The sequence below is a fragment of the Colobus angolensis genome, unplaced genomic scaffold, assembly GCF_000951035.1.
Source record: "Colobus angolensis palliatus isolate OR3802 unplaced genomic scaffold, Cang.pa_1.0 Scaffold4, whole genome shotgun sequence".
NCBI lineage: Eukaryota > Metazoa > Chordata > Mammalia > Primates > Cercopithecidae > Colobus > Colobus angolensis.
This window is the reverse complement of record NW_012117376.1, coordinates 4436356-4455433: the sequence shown is the minus strand read 5'-3', so window position 1 is coordinate 4455433 and position 19078 is coordinate 4436356. Positions and strand designations below refer to the sequence as shown.

At 44.4% G+C, this 19078-nt stretch overlaps 1 protein-coding gene across 2 annotated transcripts in view; it reads left to right on the top strand.

The window, feature by feature from the left end:
- The window catches only part of AGO1 (argonaute RISC catalytic component 1), a 58937-nt gene extending 46323 nt beyond the window's left edge, over positions 1 to 12614 (top strand). For both annotated transcript variants that reach the window (XM_011955334.1, XM_011955333.1), the window contains exons 13-19: positions 1873 to 2032; positions 2215 to 2305; positions 3370 to 3564; positions 5628 to 5762; positions 6357 to 6458; positions 7374 to 7573; positions 7815 to 12614. In XM_011955334.1, the coding sequence (XP_011810724.1) occupies positions 1873 to 2032; positions 2215 to 2305; positions 3370 to 3564; positions 5628 to 5762; positions 6357 to 6458; positions 7374 to 7573; positions 7815 to 7923 (992 nt within the window). In that variant the 3' untranslated portion in view covers positions 7924 to 12614. The remainder of the gene's footprint in view (positions 1 to 1872; positions 2033 to 2214; positions 2306 to 3369; positions 3565 to 5627; positions 5763 to 6356; positions 6459 to 7373; positions 7574 to 7814) is intronic.
- Positions 12615 to 19078: the final 6464 nt, after the last annotated feature.

Here is a 19078-nt window from a genome sequence, read left to right as displayed (position 1 = left end):
CTCAAAAAAAAAAAGAGAGTTCTAGATAGTTTATATCCTTACCAAACTTGGAACCTGTCTCAAAAAAAACAAAAAAAAAGAACAGGAATCCCAGGGTCATGAAGATACTATTTTTAAGTGTTTTTTTTAAATGATTAAAAGAAAATTCATGTTTAGAATTAATCTATCTCTAAATGGAGCAAAAACTGTTGCTTTTCTTTTCCGTAGCAGTGGTGCAGAGCTTAGACTCTTAGCTTCCTACCCACACCTGGATTCAACAAATGTACCCAGGGTAAAAGCAACTGCTGAAGATAGCTCACCTCTGCGATTTTTTTTTCTCCCTCTCTGGAATTTTACCCCCTCTAGTTCTTGTTTTCTCAGCATTCTCTGCTGCCTTTAAAAAGATGATTTTTATATTTTATCTGGTTTTTCTGAGTGCAGTCTGTAGAACTAGCTTGCCACTATTCCATCTCTCTTGGAAGTAGATATGATCTTTTTAAACATACTCAAATCTCTTCCATTGAAAGCATACCAAATTGTTGATCAGTCCTACATTTTGTTCCTGGTACCTTAAATCACCACAACAATTTTTGCCTCTGTACACTAATTTTTTTTTTTTAACCTTAATATCACTAATTCCAGAGGACATTTCTGGTCCTGATTTTACCTCATCTCTTAGACGCATTTCACTTTGTTGACTGCTTGCTCCTTCTTGAAACACTCTCTTCCCTTGGCAGTCATGGTACAACATTATCTTGGTCTCCCTTCTAGCTTTCTGGATTTTTTGTCCTTTGCTGACTCATCTTCTTGTTCTGCCAATACTGGGAGTTCCTCAAGATTCAGATCTAGGTTGTCTTCTCTTTTTACTATGTTATCTTCCTTAGTGATCTCAAGATCATGCCTTCAACTACTCTCTGTACCTAATTATCACACAAATTTGCTATCTCCATTTCAGACTACTCTTTTGAGCATTGAACCATGAGACCCATTCGCTTAGTTGATCCCCTTACTGAGATGACCAAAAAACTACTTCAGACTCAAAATGTGTCACAAATAATTTATGGCCTATTTTTATTTTGTTTTATTTTATTTTATTTATTTTTCCAAGACTGAATCTTACTCTGTCACCCAGGCTGGAGTGCAGTGGTGTGATCTCGTCTCACTGCAACCTCTGCCTCCCAAGTTCAAGCGATTCTCCTGCCTCAGTCTCCTGAGTTAACTGGGACTACAGGCACCAGCCACCACACCCAGCTATTTTTTTGTATTTTTAGTAGAGATTCTGTTAGCCAGGATGGTCTTGATCTCCTGACCTGGTGATCCACCTGCCTCGGCCTCCCAAAGTGCTGGGATTACAGGCATGAGCCACCGCGCCTGGCCCTCACCCGTCTTGTTAATCTAAGCTACCCTTATCTCCTCTAATAGGTCAGTCTAATGACCACATTCTTACAACATGCTCCCCTTGCTCTTCTTTTTAGCTGCTATGGTCTTTCTGTTTCTCAGACACATCTTGCTATCTTCTAGCAGGGTGCATTTTTGCATGTTGTTCCCTCTGCCTAGAATGCTGTCTCTCAAACTCCCTCTCCTCTAAGTCGTTTGCTGTCCTCAGATTTTATTTCAATCATTACCTACTCAAGAATCCTTTCCTGACTAGGTTTTTATTTCTTATTTTATGCTGTCATTGTTCCATGTAGTTTCCTGTCATGTCATTTATCAGTGTTGTAATTTTCACGATTTTTAAAATTAGTCCCTATTTAGTAAGCACTATGAGAGCAGGGACCTTATGTGTTTCCTGTCATCATTGTGTTCGCTAGCACCTCATACACTGCCTGGCATCTAGTAGGCATTCAGTAAATGTTTGTTGAATGCACTAATCATTTCTCTCCCCACCCGTAGCTGAGGTGAAACGTGTTGGAGATACGCTCTTGGGAATGGCTACGCAGTGTGTGCAGGTGAAGAATGTGGTCAAGACCTCACCTCAGACTCTGTCCAACCTCTGCCTCAAGATCAATGTCAAACTTGGTGGCATTAACAACATCCTAGTCCCACACCAGCGGTATGAACTCTGTTGTCCACTTGCCCTTTTCAAGGTACCATGCTGGGAATTGATGAAGAGATAGGACCCTGGCCAGGCAGAGTGAATCAGACACAAGGGGGAGAACAGCAGAGTTGGTATTGGATGGTGCCAGCTAGAGAAGACCCAACACCTCACCATTTTGTTTTCTCTTCCTTGCTCAGCTCTGCCGTTTTTCAACAGCCAGTGATATTCCTGGGAGCAGATGTTACACACCCCCCAGCAGGGGATGGGAAAAAACCTTCTATCACAGCAGTGAGTGATCTTCTCTAGCTGCCTCATAAGGTTCTCCTCTTCGCTCTGAGTCCTCAAAACTACCCATGATTTCTTTCCCTCAGCTCTGGCTCTTGACCCTTCGTAAGATCTCCATTTAGCTCGCTATTCCCAATTCCCATTCCCTTGATATGTCATAAAGGTAGCTCTGTATGGTGTCTTTTTTCAGGGAGAGTAGTGAGAGTGTAGCCAGAGACTTGACTCATTCTACATCACTCTTGCTCTGCATTTGAATGTCTCTCTCCCCATGCCTGCTTTTGGCATGTAGGAGAGGGACTGTATCTTCTCTGAAATCCCTTTAAAGGGAGTTACTTAGTTAATGGGACTATCCTTTCCTCTGCCCATCCTCACTGTGTAATAGATTAGATGTTTTTCCTATCTCTCTCCTGACTTTTCTGCTCTTTGTCTCCTAGGGGCTTCCAAGTTGCTAGGGATCAGACTTCCTTTCCCACTTATATTTCCTAAACCCTCACATTTCTGTAGGCACACTAGTCTTAACCTCAGTAAGTGCAGGGAAACCCTATAATATGCTTATCCCTGTTTTTCTTGTGGCCATCCCTCCTAGGCTTTGGCCACTGTCTCCTTTCTAAATGGCGTTTCTTCCATCAACCACAAGAACACTGTTACTATGGTCATGATTCCTGGGTAGATTAGCATTTGAATGGGAAAAAGGATAAACTTGGGACTGGAAGAGGCCATTGTTTGATCTAGTAGTACTAAACCTTCACACGCTTCTCTGCAAAGGGTAGAGAAATCAATTTATCAAGTATCTACTGTGGGCTAGGCCCTGTGTAAGGTGCTTAATATGGACCACAGTAGCACTGCAAGCAGGTGTTCTTATCAACATCTGAGAAAAGGGAAAAAGATCAGAGAGATTGAGTAACTTCTGCTTCTGTGATAGAATAGAGATTGAAACCAGGGCTCTTTGAATCCCAAGCCCTACTCATTCAGTTGCAGTTTTCTTGCTAAGAAGCCTTTCCACAAACCCATAGCCTGACAGTGAGGGTGAAGGTTCTAGGAGCTAATCCTTTCTCTCTGACTGTCAGGTGGTAGGCAGTATGGATGCCCACCCCAGCCGATACTGTGCTACTGTGCGGGTACAGCGACCACGCCAAGAGATCATTGAAGACTTGTCTTACATGGTGCGTGAGCTCCTCATCCAGTTCTACAAGTCCACCCGCTTCAAACCTACCCGCATCATCTTCTACCGAGATGGGGTCCCTGAAGGCCAGCTACCCCAGGTAGGGCCCACAGTAGGTGGAGAAAACCTTCACATCATGGCTGGAAAGCTAGGTGCTACTACCTTTTTAAAGCTATTGGCACTGGGAGGTGTGTCACTTCTCAGGGAACTTTGCTAAATGGGGTAGACTTGGGGGCAAGGATCGCAACTGAGGGATGGAGTATACAAGCATCTGTAGATTTTTCTTCTCATAATAGAAGACTCTCAGTGCCTATTTAAGTAGTTGGTTCCTATTGGAGACTGATTGTTTAGACCAGTGATTCTCAAATGCTAGCTTACATTAAGATCACCTGGAGGGCTTGTTAAAACAGTTTTAAGGGCTCTACCCTTAGAGTTTCTGAGTCAGTGAGTCTTGGATGAGGGCCAAGAATTTACAATACTGACAAGTTCTTAGGCGATGCTAATAGTCTGGAGACTGCATTTGAGGACTAATGCTGTTTTGACCTTCCTTCATAATATTCCTACTATTCATTCTCAGTGCCAGTCTTCATTTTTTTTTTTTTTAATTTCTATCCTGAACTGGTGTCCTTGACTACCGTTTAATAGTATTATAACTACTGTTCCAGTGAACTTCTTGTGTGCCATGAACTGTGCTAAGCACTTCACATTTTTTTTTTTTTTTGTATTTTTTTTCCTAAATTTGAGTGGAAACGTATGTTCTATTTAATGCTTTACAATAGTCCTATGGAATAATAGTGTATTTACATTTAACAGATGAGAAAACAGGCTTGGAAATGTTACATGATTCTTTAATGTCATCAAAGCTAATTAGGAGTGGAACTGGGATTCAGACACATTGGTCTGATTCCATAGTTTATGCCCTTAACTGTTAGGCCCAGTTTCTTTTTTTCTTTTTTTGGCGGGGACAGAGTCTCACTCTTGCCCAGGGTGGAGTGCAGTGATATGATCTCAGCTCACTGCAGCCTCTGCCTCCTAGGCTGAAGTGGTTCTCTTTCCTCAGCCTCCCAAGTAGCTGGGGCTACAGGTATGAGTCATCACATCCAGCTTATTTTTGTATTTTTAGTAGAGCTGGGGTTTCACCATGTTGGCCAGGCTGGTCTCAAACTCCTGACCTCAAATGATCCACCCGCCTTGGCCTCCCAAAGTGCTGGAAGTACAAGCGTGAGCCACGGTGCCTGGCCATTATGCCCAATTTCTAAGTCATCCAGTATTTTCTAAAATATCAGACACATTTATCATATCACATATCTGTTCAGAAATGTCTAGTGGCTTCACATAGCTTTGGGTTAAAATTCAAACTGCTTAGCAAAGCAATCAGCAGTTATTAAGCCCTACTAGGTTTTCTATGCTTTTACTTAATTGTCTGTCTTGGTCTTCATAACAGCTTTGTGAAGCAGGTCTTAGTAACATTAACAGATGTGGAGAAAATGAGACTTAGTGGAGTTGAATAACTTGCCCAATGTAATACAACTAGTTAAAGCTTGGATTTAAGTCTAATTGATTCCAAAGTCTATCGTTCTGTACCATACAGTTTTGACCCTGTATATCTGACATCCATGGCCATAGGAAACTATTGCCTATGATTATTTACTTCTAGCTTTTCCCTTAGCTAGCCCATTTTCTTATAATCCTGCTGCTTTGTAGGACTGAATTCACCTACTCTCTCTGCACCCATTATGGAGCTATATGTCTGCTCTTCTCTGGTGGTCCACAACCTGTCTGCTCTTGGAGCCCAAAAGAGAACTCTCATTAGCTGCCTGATCCTGAGTGAAACTAACTTTGGGCATTGTGATTTTAGTGATTTCTCTGGGAACCTTGGTTCTGTGTCTTGATATTAGGTCTCTTTATACACAGGAACCAGATGTTTGTTGTCTTCTGATGCCAAGCCTCCTGGCCAAGGTTTTATAGGAACATATTAAGTGAACTGAGTATAAGGCTGCTTTTGACAAGAAGGGCCTATCATCTCTAATTGTTGAGCATCAGCATATAAAGGGAGACTGAGCCAAAAGCTATATTACAAGTGGCAACTCCTTAGTTCAGAAGGGTATGTGAACTCAAGAAGAACTGTGTGTTTCTTTGTTTCCTTCCCCATCTTGTGCCTAGATACTCCACTATGAGCTACTGGCCATTCGTGATGCCTGCATCAAACTGGAAAAGGACTACCAGCCTGGGATCACTTATATTGTGGTGCAGAAACGCCATCACACTCGCCTTTTCTGTGCTGACAAGAATGAGCGAGTGAGTGAGGGACTGAGGCCTCCCATCCCCTCCTTCTGTCTCCCTTATCTTAATAGAGAAGAAGCCCTTGAGATAAAGGCTGGGGATTTAGTCCTTGTCCTATCCATCCTCCCTGGCCCCTTCCCTCCTCCTAGCTCTTGTGGTCCTTCCTCTACCACTGCCTTCACTAGTGTCCACCTCCTCCCCTCCTTCCCTTATACTTCCTTTCCCTCCTCCTAGCTCCCTGGCCTAGACCCCATATATAGACCAGCTCCCAGAGAAGGGAAAGGGAACTACCATTTATTGAACTCCTCCTATGTGCCAGATACTGTACAAGGCGTCTTCCTCACAGCAACCCTGTGAGGTAGGTATTATTATTATCTCCAGTTTAACCTCAGAAAGGTTAAATGACTTGTTAAGATCATACAGCTAATAGGACTTGAACATAGGTCTGTGTGACTTTAGAAGCATATTATTTTAAGATTCAGTACCCTCTGGGAATAGCAACTTTGGTTTTGTTCTTGGGATTTTGATGAAGTCAGAGTGGAATTGATACAGGGTCCTGGTTAGGGCCAGGCAGGTCTTGGGATCTTGGTTGTGTTTGTCTCTATACAGATTGGGAAGAGTGGTAACATCCCAGCTGGGACCACAGTGGACACCAACATCACCCATCCATTTGAGTTTGACTTCTATCTGTGCAGCCACGCAGGCATCCAGGTAGCTGGGCTATATCTTGGGGTTCCAGTGGGTCAAAGATGAGTTGTTTATTCACATTGCCTCTAGAATATATCAGTCATCACTGAATGACATCCAAATTAATGTTCGTTTGTTTTGTTTTGAGGTGAAGTCTCATTCTGTCCCCCAGGCTGGAGTGCAGTGGCACAATCTCAGCTAACTGCAAACTCTGCCTCCTGGGTTTAAGCGGTCCTCCTGCCTTCCCGTCTCAGCCTCCCGAGTAGCTGGGATTATGAGCATGTGCCACCATGCCCAGCTAATTTTTGTTATTTTTTTTTTGTTTGAGACAGAGTCTCGCTCTGTCGCCCAGGCTGGAGTGCAGTGGCGCGATCTCGGCTCACTGCAAGCTCTGCCTCCCGGGTTCATGCCATTCTCCTGCCTCAGCCTCCCAAGTAGCTGGGACTACAGGTGCCCGCCACCACGCCCGGCTAATTTTTTTTGTATTTTAGTAGAGACGGGGTTTCACCTTGTTAGCCAGGATGGTCTCGATCTCCTGACCTCGTGATCCGCCGCCTTGGCCTCCCAAAGTGCTGGGATTACAGGTGTGAGCCACTGCCTGGCCTAATTTTTGTATTTTTAGTAGAGACAGGGTTTCACCATTTTGGCCCCACTGGTCTTGAACTCCTGACCTCAAGTGATCCACCTGCCTTGGCCTCCCAAAGTGCTGGGATTACAGGCATGAGCCATTGTGCCCGGCCAGGACTGCTCTCTTAATAAGCCCTGAGTACACTTGCAGGTTGCCTTTAAGAAGAGTGCTTTATGACATTGGTAGTTTTGTGTCTGCCTGTTCATGGGTGAATTATCTACCCAGCCGTATTCTTAATAGTGATCCTGTTCCCCTATTATCAGCCATCTCCTCTGCTCAGCCTGGGACCCCTCATCTTCCTATCTTCCCAGGGCACCAGCCGACCATCCCATTACTATGTTCTTTGGGATGACAACCGTTTCACAGCAGATGAGCTCCAGATTCTGACGTACCAGCTGTGCCACACTTATGTACGATGCACACGCTCTGTCTCTATCCCAGCACCTGCCTACTATGCCCGCCTGGTGGCTTTCCGGGCACGATACCACCTGGTGGACAAGGAGCATGATAGGTGAGACCTGGGATCAGGTTGGTCTCCTTTTTGCTTCAGCCTGTTATGCCAGATCTTTTCAACTTTCCTTGGTAGAAGGAAATGAGTGCTGTCCAATTTGGTGTCATTGGGCTCGTCTGCCCAATCCTGGGTTGGGGTTTTCTCTTAAGTTGGTATGGGAATTGGCATCCCAGGGCTGGGTGAGGGAATTAGTAGCAGCTCAGTTCACCAGGAAGGACTTCTTTCATTTTTTCCTTTTCAGTGGAGAGGGGAGCCACATATCGGGGCAAAGCAATGGGCGGGACCCCCAGGCCCTGGCCAAAGCCGTGCAGGTTCACCAGGATACTCTGCGCACCATGTACTTCGCTTGAAGGCAGAACGCTGTTACCTCACTGGATAGAAGAAAGCTTTCCAAGCCCCAGGAGCTGTGCCACCCAAATCCAGAGGAAGCAAGGAGGAGGGAGGTGGGGTAGGGAGGAGCGTAGGATGCCTTGTTTCCTTCTGTAGAGGTGGTGTGAGAGTGGGGACAGGGCCAGCAAGACAGACCACCAGCCAGAAATCTCTGATACCAACCTCATGTCCCCTACCCCTCACCCCATCTTGTCACATCTGGCCCTGACCCCACTGGACCAAAAGGGGCAGCACTGGTGCCCACCATACACACAGGTGTCTCATGTGACTCACAGTGCTAAAGACTCATGCTTGACAGCTTGGTAAGGTCACCTCTGTAGCCCTGCAGACAAAAGCTGGTTAGGTTTGGGTTTGATACTTTAGATGGGAAAGTGAGGGGCTTGAGAAAGTGGGTGGGAGGAGGGAAGGATTTTTTAGGAGCCTTAATCAGAAAAGGACTAGATTTGTTTAAGAAGAAAAATGAAACCAGACCCAGATCAATATTTTAGGATACTAGATGTTTTAATGGGTTCAGAATCCAGTTTGTAGGAAGATTTTTTAATGGTTTTGGTTGCTCCTCCCCCAGCTGCCACCCCCCCTTCCCCTTATTCCTCTCTGTCCACATTTTCTGCCCCACCTTACTTCTCCTCCCTGACAGACATCCAGCCCCTAGTAATACTTAAGGCACTATGGCACTTAGCTTTGAAGTGACACGACCCTGTCTTCCTTCCGCCCGCTGGTGGGTAACCAGTGCCTTCCCTGTAACGGTAATGCTGCAGAACTGCAACCTTTTGTACCTTTCTTTGGGGAATGGGGTGGGGGTGGGAGAGGAGGTAGATGGGGAAGAAATACCCCAGACCCAACAAACCTCCAGCCAGAAAGCCAGCTATTTTGCATTTGAAGGAATCGACTTCCTCATTCATTGAGCTTTTTAAAAGATCACAACCTCAAGATGGTTAAAATCCATTGACATTTGCACTTTCAAACATGACAAGTCTCGGAGCTGCTGAGATGACTGGCCCCTGGCCTTTCCACTTATGCCTCCTTTTCTCCTTGTTCCTCCTACCTCCCACCCCACCCAGGTCTGGAGTTACTTTCATAGCATTTTTCACTCTTGGCTTCTTTTCTCCCTTGATGGTCAAGTCTCTTGTGTTTCAATATTTCTTAACTGGGGTGTCTTATAACAAAAAACTCTTAGGTCTAAAATGAGAAAAAAGAGAGAAAACAAAATGTTATTTTTATACCATAACTTGAGTGTATTGCCAAAATTTGGAAATCCTTCCCATGCCTGATGAGTTTATATCCCGGAAACATTGAGCCATCAGAATGAACTGTGTACCTGATTTGTTCTCTGACCTGGCTAGGTAGGGAGGGGGTGGTTATCACCCCAAGATGGGGTCCGGGCTCCATCCTTCCTCTGTGCAGATAATACCTTTCTCTTGCTGTAGCCTCCCTCCTCTGCACTGTCCTGCACTCTTTCTTGCAAGTGCATCTTTTTCCTTCCTCTGGACTGTTCTCTGACCCTTTGGCTCATCCTAGATTCCAGTGTGTCCTGTGGACAGGCTGGGGAATTTTGCTGCTCCCTATTGCTTCTGTTTACACAAATGAATTTTTCCTGGTTTCCCACTAGGGCATGTGAGTGGGTGGCATGGGCTTTTTTTTTTTTGTCTTGAGACATGGGGTTTGGCTGTCTTGCAGGACTGGAGAAGGTGGTGGTTCTAGCTTGGTCTCTGTTGGCCTTGAAGCAAGCATCCCCCCCTGCCCTTTTTCCTTGACTGTTCATTTTTTTCCTGCCCCACCGCTTGGGATGGGGAGTTGCAACTTCAGTGTGAAATTTCCTCTTTTTGAGGAGCCTGGGTTTGGATCTATCTGATCTGGTGATGAAGCCATGATTACTTTAGACCTAGCCCAGGCTTGGAGGCCAGCTGGAGGAAGGAGGGTCTAAATCCTGGCCTATAGAGTTAGAACTACCGTTTCCTCTCCTCAGCTGCCCTTGTATGACCCGGATTTGCTATGCAAAACAATCTGTCCCAGGTTCTGTTCTGGTTGGCTACATTGTTCAGCAACTCACAAAACGTAGCACAAACATTCATTATGGAGAAAGCATCAGGACTGTTGAGTAACTCCTCCGTTACTTTTTTCCTGCTGGCTACAGCATGGGGTGCCCTATAGGCACAAGCCCAGCTGAAGAACAGAATGGAGGGCTCTGGGAGGAGGCAGCTCACTGGAGAGCCTACATTCCTTACACAAGTGCCTAAAGAGAGTGATGCTAACACTCCATCTGCCCTGTCCATTGCCTTCATATACAGTCTACTTCGTGTTCTGTCACCCTTTGGGGAGGGGAGCTCTTCTGGGACAGTGGGCTCTGCATGTTCTCTACTTGGGTACATTTTGGGGCTAGGATCAGGGCACTATTCCTGGAGGGTCCAGTCATTCACCAGCATTTGCAAATGTCCATAGGGAGCAGGTGGCAGCCTCTACTCCCAGCAACAAGTTTGTGTTCTCTCCTTTTCTCTCTTTGCCTCACTCTCTCCAGTTGGTTATCAGCTGGGGCTTGAAATGCATTTTTAGCCCTTTGGCATGGCATATGCCATTCAAGAAATAAAAAAGCAAGAGAATCAGCTTTGGGCAATGACAAGAAATGACTTCTTACTCTGATTTTTTTGTAAAAAAATAATTTTTGAGACTTGGAAAATAACCCTGACCTTGAGGATTATTCTTGTTTGAAAGGTGATGGATGCAGATGGAGAAGTGGTGTTGGCAGCAAGCATTGGCTCATGTGGATTTGGTTTAAGTGGTGCTTCTTACCCAAGCTTCAAGAAAGTGCTTGGGGGACCCCCAGCCTCATCCTCTTAGATGGGTCTCTTGCTCCCTTTGTACCACTGTTTTGCCTTCCTTTTCCTCTTCTCTTTTTCCCTGGCTTCCTTTCCCTTTTCTACTATTCACTCTGCTTGCTTGCTGGCCGGCCGGCCTGCCTGCCTGCCTGCCTGCCTGCCCGCCCGCCTGCCTGCCTGCCTGCCTGCCTATGTGATGATGAAATCTCTGCATGGCTGCAATGATCCCACTGTTAGCTGGCAAGGTCAGGCTTAGCTCCTTGACTGCAGAAGACCAAGAACCTGTTCCCCAAGCCCAGAGATGTTCACCTGGGCTGGACTGCCCTCAAGCTTATACTAGAGAAGAGCAACTGACCTGCCCAACTTGTGTGAATTCAGGAGGGTTTCTGGCATTTTCCATACCTGTCCACTCCTTGGAGCTGGTTTCTCTCATTGCTTTTACTAAATCTGGTTCTTTTTCTCTTTACCTGGGGCCTGCCTTTTCTGAGATTGTCTTAGGGTTGAGCTACTTGGGTATCCTGGGCTTGAGTGTTAGGGGATGGACATAGGGAAAGAGTGATGAGAAGAGAATGGAGAGAATTTGAATAAAAGGTGGGAAAGGAGAGAGCCCTGTTCTTTGATTTTTTTATCCAGTCCAACCTGATCCATTAAGGATTGAGGTGCTACACTGGCCTCCAGGGATAAGCCTGGGGCTATTGTTGCTGGGAACTTAGGCTTAACATAAAGCCGAAGAAGAAGGTACCTAGAATTTTGAAACTTCCCTAAAAAGCTCCTAATGCCCCACCTGCTAGATAGCTTCTCTGTGGCCTCCTATTTAGCTGAGCAGCAGTGTTTTTGGATACTTTTCTTCTTCTCTTTGTGAATAAGGCCAGCACTCAAGATGGGCAGACAAGGGCACACTATTAGCTGGTCCATAGGATATCTGTAAGGCTGGTGGGACAATTTTGGACCTGGAATCCTGTGAACTAACAAGGTTGGAAGTTTCTTCCCCTTCAGGGTAGAAAAATCATCTCTAGACAAAAGGCAGTTTTGGAAACTACATTGGGGGAAGTTATTTTTATTTATATATGGGGCCTAGGCCAATCCAGGATGGTAGCTGGAATACCTTTCTTCTTAAAATCTGATCATGGCAGGGATATGCAGGGCACTTTTTACTATTTGGCCTTCTAAGCAGATTGGGAAGGAGGTATTTTCTGGTTTTCTCTTTCCTCCAACTTAATAGGACTTGCCTTCTCCCTGGGCAGGGAGAGAGGCTGGGTTGGTGCTCTCCCCTTACTCTATTCATACTGACTTAGAACCTCTGGCTGCTGTTTGGGCATCCAAGAAAGGGAGGGGAAGGAATGAGCTAAAAACAAAACAGAATGAGTTGGGAAAGGGAGATTTCCTTCTCTACAGAGGAAAATAGGAAACCCTCCAAGAATTGTGCAAGTAAAGACATTCGTCAAATGCACTGAGTCCCTTGGTGTAGTAGCAATAAGGAAAAATGAAATTCCTTTCCTGTGCACACAGTCCAGCCTAATTGGTGTGTGATGTTGCACTTAGCCATGTGGTGGGCATGTGTGACTACTCTGGGTTTCACTTTAGTTTCTAAACTTTTTATCCCTCTCAAGTCCAGCATGGATGGGGAAATGTCTCTGGATCCCCACAGCTGTGTACTTGTTTGCATTTGTTTCCCTTTGAGACTTGTGTTTGTGTCCTGCTTTGAGCTGTACCTTGTCCAGTCCATCGTGAAATTATCCCAGCAGCTGTAATGTACAGTTCCTTCTGAAGCAAGCAGCAGCAGCAGCAGCAGCAGCACAATTCTGTGTTTTATAAAGACAACAGTGGCTTCTATTTCTGAAGTGCGGTCTTTCTCTTTTTTTCCTACCAGCAAAACAAACTTTTGGGACTGATTACATCTCTAATAGATTTTAGGTGAGAATAATACTGTAGATTGTTATGCAGGAATACTTCACAGGGCCTCCATTTATTCTTCATTCAACAAACATGCAAAGCACTGTGCCAGCAGTATTGTGGGGAGGGCAGGCACAATTCAAAATGAGGAAAATAGTGTCTGTCTCATTAAGGGAATTAAGTTTGGTGGGGGATATGACTAGCCAAATGGTCCCCTGGCATAGGAGAAAGATAATGAGGGAGTGGAATAAGACTACAGCAACGAATATAGGGAGGAAGGGACAGATTTGAGAGACGAGATAGAATTAGTAGGACTCGATGGCTGGTGGGAGAAGACAGGAGTAGAGGTTAGCTCCCAGGTTTCTCCTTGAGCATAAGAGTGTGTTGGGACATTCTGCCAGTCAAGATGGGGGTGGCAGGGGGAGACTAGAAGGAAGGTGGGGAGTTTTTGAAGAAAGACAATGTTGTATAGACTGAGTTTTGAGGTTTTTGGGGGGCAATAAGGGTAAGGTGTCCAGTAAACACAGGTTGGTGCTCAGGTAAGACTGTAAAACTGCATTTATAGATACGGGAGTCATAGATGGTAGTTAAAGCCATAGGCATGAACAAGTTAGCTTAGAAAAAGAGAAGAGAAACATAGTATACAAGCCCCTAAGAAACTCAGTTTAAAGGATGGGGCGAGGAAGCAGATCTTAAGGTGACAGATCACTGGTAGAAAGCTTGTGGGTTTTTTGATTCTTTGTTTAACCAGTTTAGTGAGGAGAAGAAATCAGAGTAGAAGTTTCATGAAGGGTGTGATTAACAACATGAACTGCCGCAGAGAAGGAGTTGTTCTTTTTCTGTGTGTTTTACCTTTCTACTCCCATCTGTTGGGGATCTTATAACTCTATGACTTAGGTTATTCTCCAGTATTTCTTGAAAATGAGCATTGGAAAAACCAATTCTAAAATGGTTAAGACTAGGACTCTCAAGTTCCCCACAACTACCACCAATTAGGAGATAATTGTGAAAGAATAAACAAAACCTAATTTTGTTCCTAGTGAATATTATAAACTGTGTTCTAGTGTACTAGATAATAGTAGAATACTATATTTATTTCCATAACTTGTCTTCTTTAGAGCCTGTGAACTCCTAGGAGCAGAAGCTATATTCTCTTCATTTTTGTCATCTCAGGGTCATGGCATATACCAACGGATCAGTATGTGCAAATAGAATTGAAATAGGCTAGTAGTCTGTAGTTTATGAGTATGGGCTGGGTGGGCAGTGGATCAAGAAGTGATAGGAGTACACAGGATGAACTCAGAATTCCTGAATCTTCAGGTAAGCAGATACTTAACCAGATTATCATTGTCTTTTCCCACTCCCCCTAAATTGGAGGTTTTATGGTTTTGTACTTTAAGCTGATGGTATAATTGTCAAGCATGTAAATTCTGGCATTCTTCCTGGTACTGCTAGAGCATTGTTATTTCAATGCATGGGGGTAAGAAGGCTCAGAGAAGGATTCTGGCAGAGGGCCCAGTGAGAAATCATCAGTGGCAGCCAGTGTGTACATGCGTGGACCTAGCATTCCTCTGGAGGCCAAGTGTTATGAATTGGCCTGTGGCTATCACCTGGCAGACTCCCTTGGGAAAGAGCCAGCCAGCCCCATGCTTCTTTTCAGCAGCAAGGGTTAGGGAGGTTGGTTGAACTTGAAGAGCACATTAGACTTGGAGCAGATTTTGCCCAGTTGAAATAAGACATAAATTTATGACCCCAAGTGAGGCAGAAATAAAGTACTTAGCAGGGGGAATGGGAGGATGATGATTATGGCAAATTTTGGTATAACCTTTAGTTTTAGAAAAGATAGATACTGAAAAGCCTTCAGGATTTGCCTGTGGTTGCTACTCAAGTTAAAAAAGACTGGGAGTCTGCATTGTCTGGTCCTGGAGCTCAAGGTTTTCAGTGAAGGCTTGTCCTGCCACCTCTGGGCATGCATTCCTTTTCATTACTGGTTGAGCACCCTTCCTTCTGCTCTGTCAGTTGGCAAAATATTCTGGAGCACATTCTGGACTAGCAGTTGCCTTGGGGTAGTCAGGCTGGGTATTTGTTTGGTATCTCTTGGTGTAGCAGATCCCAGAATCTCATGGCAATTTGGATTTGGTGGCTAAAAGAAAGAGTTAGTGCAAGGAAAAGACTAGTTGGAAGTTCTGTGTCTGGGCCATCCTTAAGCTGCTGTCTACTGCTTGAATGGGAAGTAATGTTGAATTGGAAAATTAGCTCACCTTTTTTTTTTCTAGCTTTGCAGACATTTATTCCTCTGATGATAGGCTGAGAAATGCCTCGGCAGGCTTAGAAGGCACACAGAGCATGACAGAGGTACTCCGTCAGAGCAGCTGTGTCAAGAAGGAAGAGCTGGAAAAGTGGATTTGCTGGGGAATTAGGCGCATTTAGTTTTCCATTTACGCGCAACTGCCTTCTCCAGTATATCATAGCAGGGTTTTTTAGGCCTTTGTGGCTTACCCTGCAGGAACATACTATCCTGTTGTTCTGGACTGTAGCACCTTCACCACCATCCTCTTGGCAATGGTTTTTTGTTTTGGGGGTTTTTTTTTTTTGGACAAAGTATAATATTGAGGGACCTTTTTAGGGAGCCTTTGATCCTTTGTCCCCATTTTCCAAAGGCAGGGAACTTTCTTCTTAAAAGAGACAGTGGGAACTTTTAACCAGGTTTTTGGAAAAGGCCTGTGAGCTATTAATGAGAGTGAGCTGCAAAAGGAGGAAGGGTTTGTTTGGGTGCTTTGAAGTACTTGGCTAGGTATTTTCTACGGTATCTTATACAATTGCATCTTACAGCATCTTTACATGCAAAATAGTTTATCAGTTATCTTCAATTGCATATTACAAAATTATGATTAAATTTTTCTTAAATAAGAAAACTATCATTTCATATGACAAGAAAGCCTAATTTAATGTTACTCCAAGGTTGATTAATTCAGTGGTTCAGTGATAACACCAAAGAATTAGTTTCTTGAAATCTTTTTGGTCTGCCATCCTCCATGTTGTTTATCCTCATGCCAGTTTGCCTCATGGTCCCAATATGGCTACTGTAATTCCGGGAAGGAAATGCTGACAGAACCATGCCTGGCAAAAGAGACAATTTTTTCCGTGTCCTTCTAAAGCAAAGAACTCTTCCTGGAAGCTCCAGCAGATCCGGCCTCATGGCTTTGCTAGAAATGGGTCATCTCACTCCTGTCACTGGCAAAGCAAGTAAGATCATCCATCATGAGTGGATGAGTGGCTTAGATGAATGAATGATCCTTTGAGTCATGTAGACTAGAAAGTCCAGTCATGTCTACCAGCAAGAAAGGAGATAAGGGCTACTGGATAAGCAGCGTCTGGTCTCAAAGGTACTTCAACTTTTACAGATGAGAAACATGAATCTGAATGACTTTCCCAGGCTCACAGCAAGAGAGGGCCTTCAGTGTTAGCTGTGTCTGTCCCTAAAGCCCAAGTTTTATATTGTGTCTTGCTACAGTGTAAAGTAACTTACTTTCTACCTTGTAGAAACTGATGGTCTAGGAGAAGAGATTTGAACTCAGGTGCCCAGGTGACTCTAATCTTGGCCCATGTGAGAAGATTCTACTCAGTTACTGTCCTCATCCAGTGATGTTTCTTGTCTCACACAAGAAGCCTAGGAGTAGAAAGTTCTAAGTGGAGTAGAATAATAGTGGCAGCAGGGAGGGAAGTGTGCACTGTGTGTCCCTGAGCCTGACTTACTGGGCAGGAACTTGGCGCTTAAAGTGGCAGCTGGCCACCCTGTCTTTCCTGCATGCACTGAGTATTTGGTAGCTCATTATGCCTTTCCTTAGTGACCAGTGATATTGATCATCTTTTCATGTGCTTACTTACTATCCCCATATCTTTGTTGTTCACATCTTTTGCCCATTTGTTGTTTTTGAGACAGTGTCTCACTCTGTCACCCAGGCTGGAGTGCAGTGGCACGATCACGGCTCACTGCAGTTTCTGCCTCCTGGTCTCAAGCAGTCCTTCCACCTCAGCCTTCTGAGTAGCTGGGCTTACAGGCACACACCACCATGCCCAGCTAATTAAAAAAAAAAAAAAAATTTTTTTTCTTTTGGTAGCGGTTCGGTTTCATTATTATTGCCCAGGCTGGCCTCTCTCAGCTTCAAGCTATCTTCCCGCCTCAGCCTTCCAAAGTGCTGGAATTACAGGCATAAGCCACTGGGCCCAGCCTCTTTTACCTGTTTCAAAATTGAGTTTTATTGAGTTGTAAAAGTTCTTTATTCATTTTAAACACAAGTCCGTTGTTGGTTATATCTTTTACATCTATTTTTCCCAGTCTGTGGCTTGCCTTTTCATTTTGAAGAGCAAAAGTTTAAAATTTTGCGAATTTATTAAAGCTCCATTTGTTGCTTTTTTCTTTTCTAGTTTATACTTTTGTGTCATATTTTAGGAAATTTTGCACTGGGTATTTGATGGCTCCTGAGGAGGTTCAACTTTCAGAGGGTACTGATTTCTCTGCACCTGAGATTTTGTACTATTTCTGTATTTCTTTCTTCTCAGAACAACCAGTGTCACCAGGTATGGGGGCAGAGTTTTAGCTTGTTTGCTGAGCCCCATTCTTGAAGCTCATTTATTTATTCATCTATCTATCCATCCATCCAACAAATATACTGAATGCTGCTATGTGCCAGGCACTGGCACTGTTCTAGGTACTGGGGCAATGGGAGTTAAGGTAATACCCAATGACCCTGCTCTGTACCCTTAAGAGCAGACTCAGTTGGGAATGAGTTATCCAAAAATAGGGTGTTCATGTAGTCAGGAGAGAGCCTCATACAGCTTTGCCTTTGGCAGAGTCCTTCAAACCTCTTTGTCTTCCTACTTCTTGATACTACAAATCATGAGCCTTTCACGTGCGTTCACTCTAAAGAGGTGGGTTCCTGGATAGCAGAAGTAGATAGAAAGGCATCATTGACATTTATTGAGATGGAATGAATCAGAGGGTGTAAATTCTGCTCTGTCAGTGTCAAAAAAGACTAGCCCACCTCAAGGGTTCATCACTGTCACCATGTCTATTGTCTATTCTGGAAGAAGCCGAAGAAGTCTGCCTTTGTTTAGGGAACCAGTTCCAGAATCAGAGGGGTTGAGGATATAAAAGACCCTTGCACAAGAGTTGGTATTTACCCTGTCAGATGCTGCTACCAAGATTTGGATTGTGTACAGTCGAGGATTAAAAATGACTTTTAAGATGCAGTGTTTCATCTGGTGACATTTAATTTGATATTTTAAAATTGGGGAGGGTATTTTCAGCCATGGGGGTAGGGATGTGAAGGAAGCCGAAAGTAAGACAGAATTGGAGTCAGATGTGGTTTTGAGTCCCATACATTTATTAAGTGTTTAATATTATATGGTAAGTGCTTTAAAATGGTAAATAGTAAATACTTCTGTTATTCACTAAAATTTGGGGAGGCTTTCCTCTGTGCTTTATGTACATTCCCTAACCTTACAACTCTGTAAGGTACATACTGTTCTCTCAATTTTTCAGATAAGAAAATTGAAGCCCAAAGAGATCAAGTGACTGATCCAAAGTCCCACAGTGAGGGGAACTGAAGATAGGATATTCTTTCTCCTTTTCCTCTTTAAAAAATTATTTTGATTAAAAAGAAAAAAACGTATTACTGAAGCATAAGGACATGGGGAGAAATTATGAATTATTCCTCAGCCTGAATAAAATAGCATCATGTTTCATCAAGGCAACAAATATTTATTAGGGACCTACTATTTGCCTGACAGTCGGGTGGGGGGCACACAAATAGTAAATAACAGACTGGGCAAAGGGCTACCAAGGCAGTACTGTAGTAGACTAACAGGTGCCCCACCATGGGTGGTCCGGAAAAGGCGTCTCAGATGTCTTCCGTTGAGACGTAAAAAGACTGTGGGGTGGGGAGTAAAGGGAGGGTGGAGAGGAGAGAGAGGGCTCCTGGCCAAGGGAACCAAAAGCAGAGAAGTCCCAAGTCAGAAAAAAGCAGCGCTTGGCCCGTTGGGGGAATTGGAAGCCAAGCAGTACAGCTGTAGCACAGGCGGGGCCCGTTTACGCCGTGCGTTTTCATCCTAGAAAGGAGTTTAGGTTTTCCAAGTGTGACGAGGCGCTATTAAAGAGTTTTAAACATGGATACTCGATCTGTTTGTGTAGTGTCCTGTTCGTTAGTCATCTTTTCCAAACTGTAATACATTTTTTTTAATCCTAAAAATGGTCGTTAAAGCAGTCTGGGACTTAGGTCAATTGCGGTGGTCACTTGACCGTCTGTGAGGAGGCGGCGCGTGGGGCGGCTCGGACTGGGCGTGGCGGGGGCTCAGGAAGGAGGGTGGCCCTACCCCAGCGGGCTCGGCTCGGGGCCTCCGCGGCAAG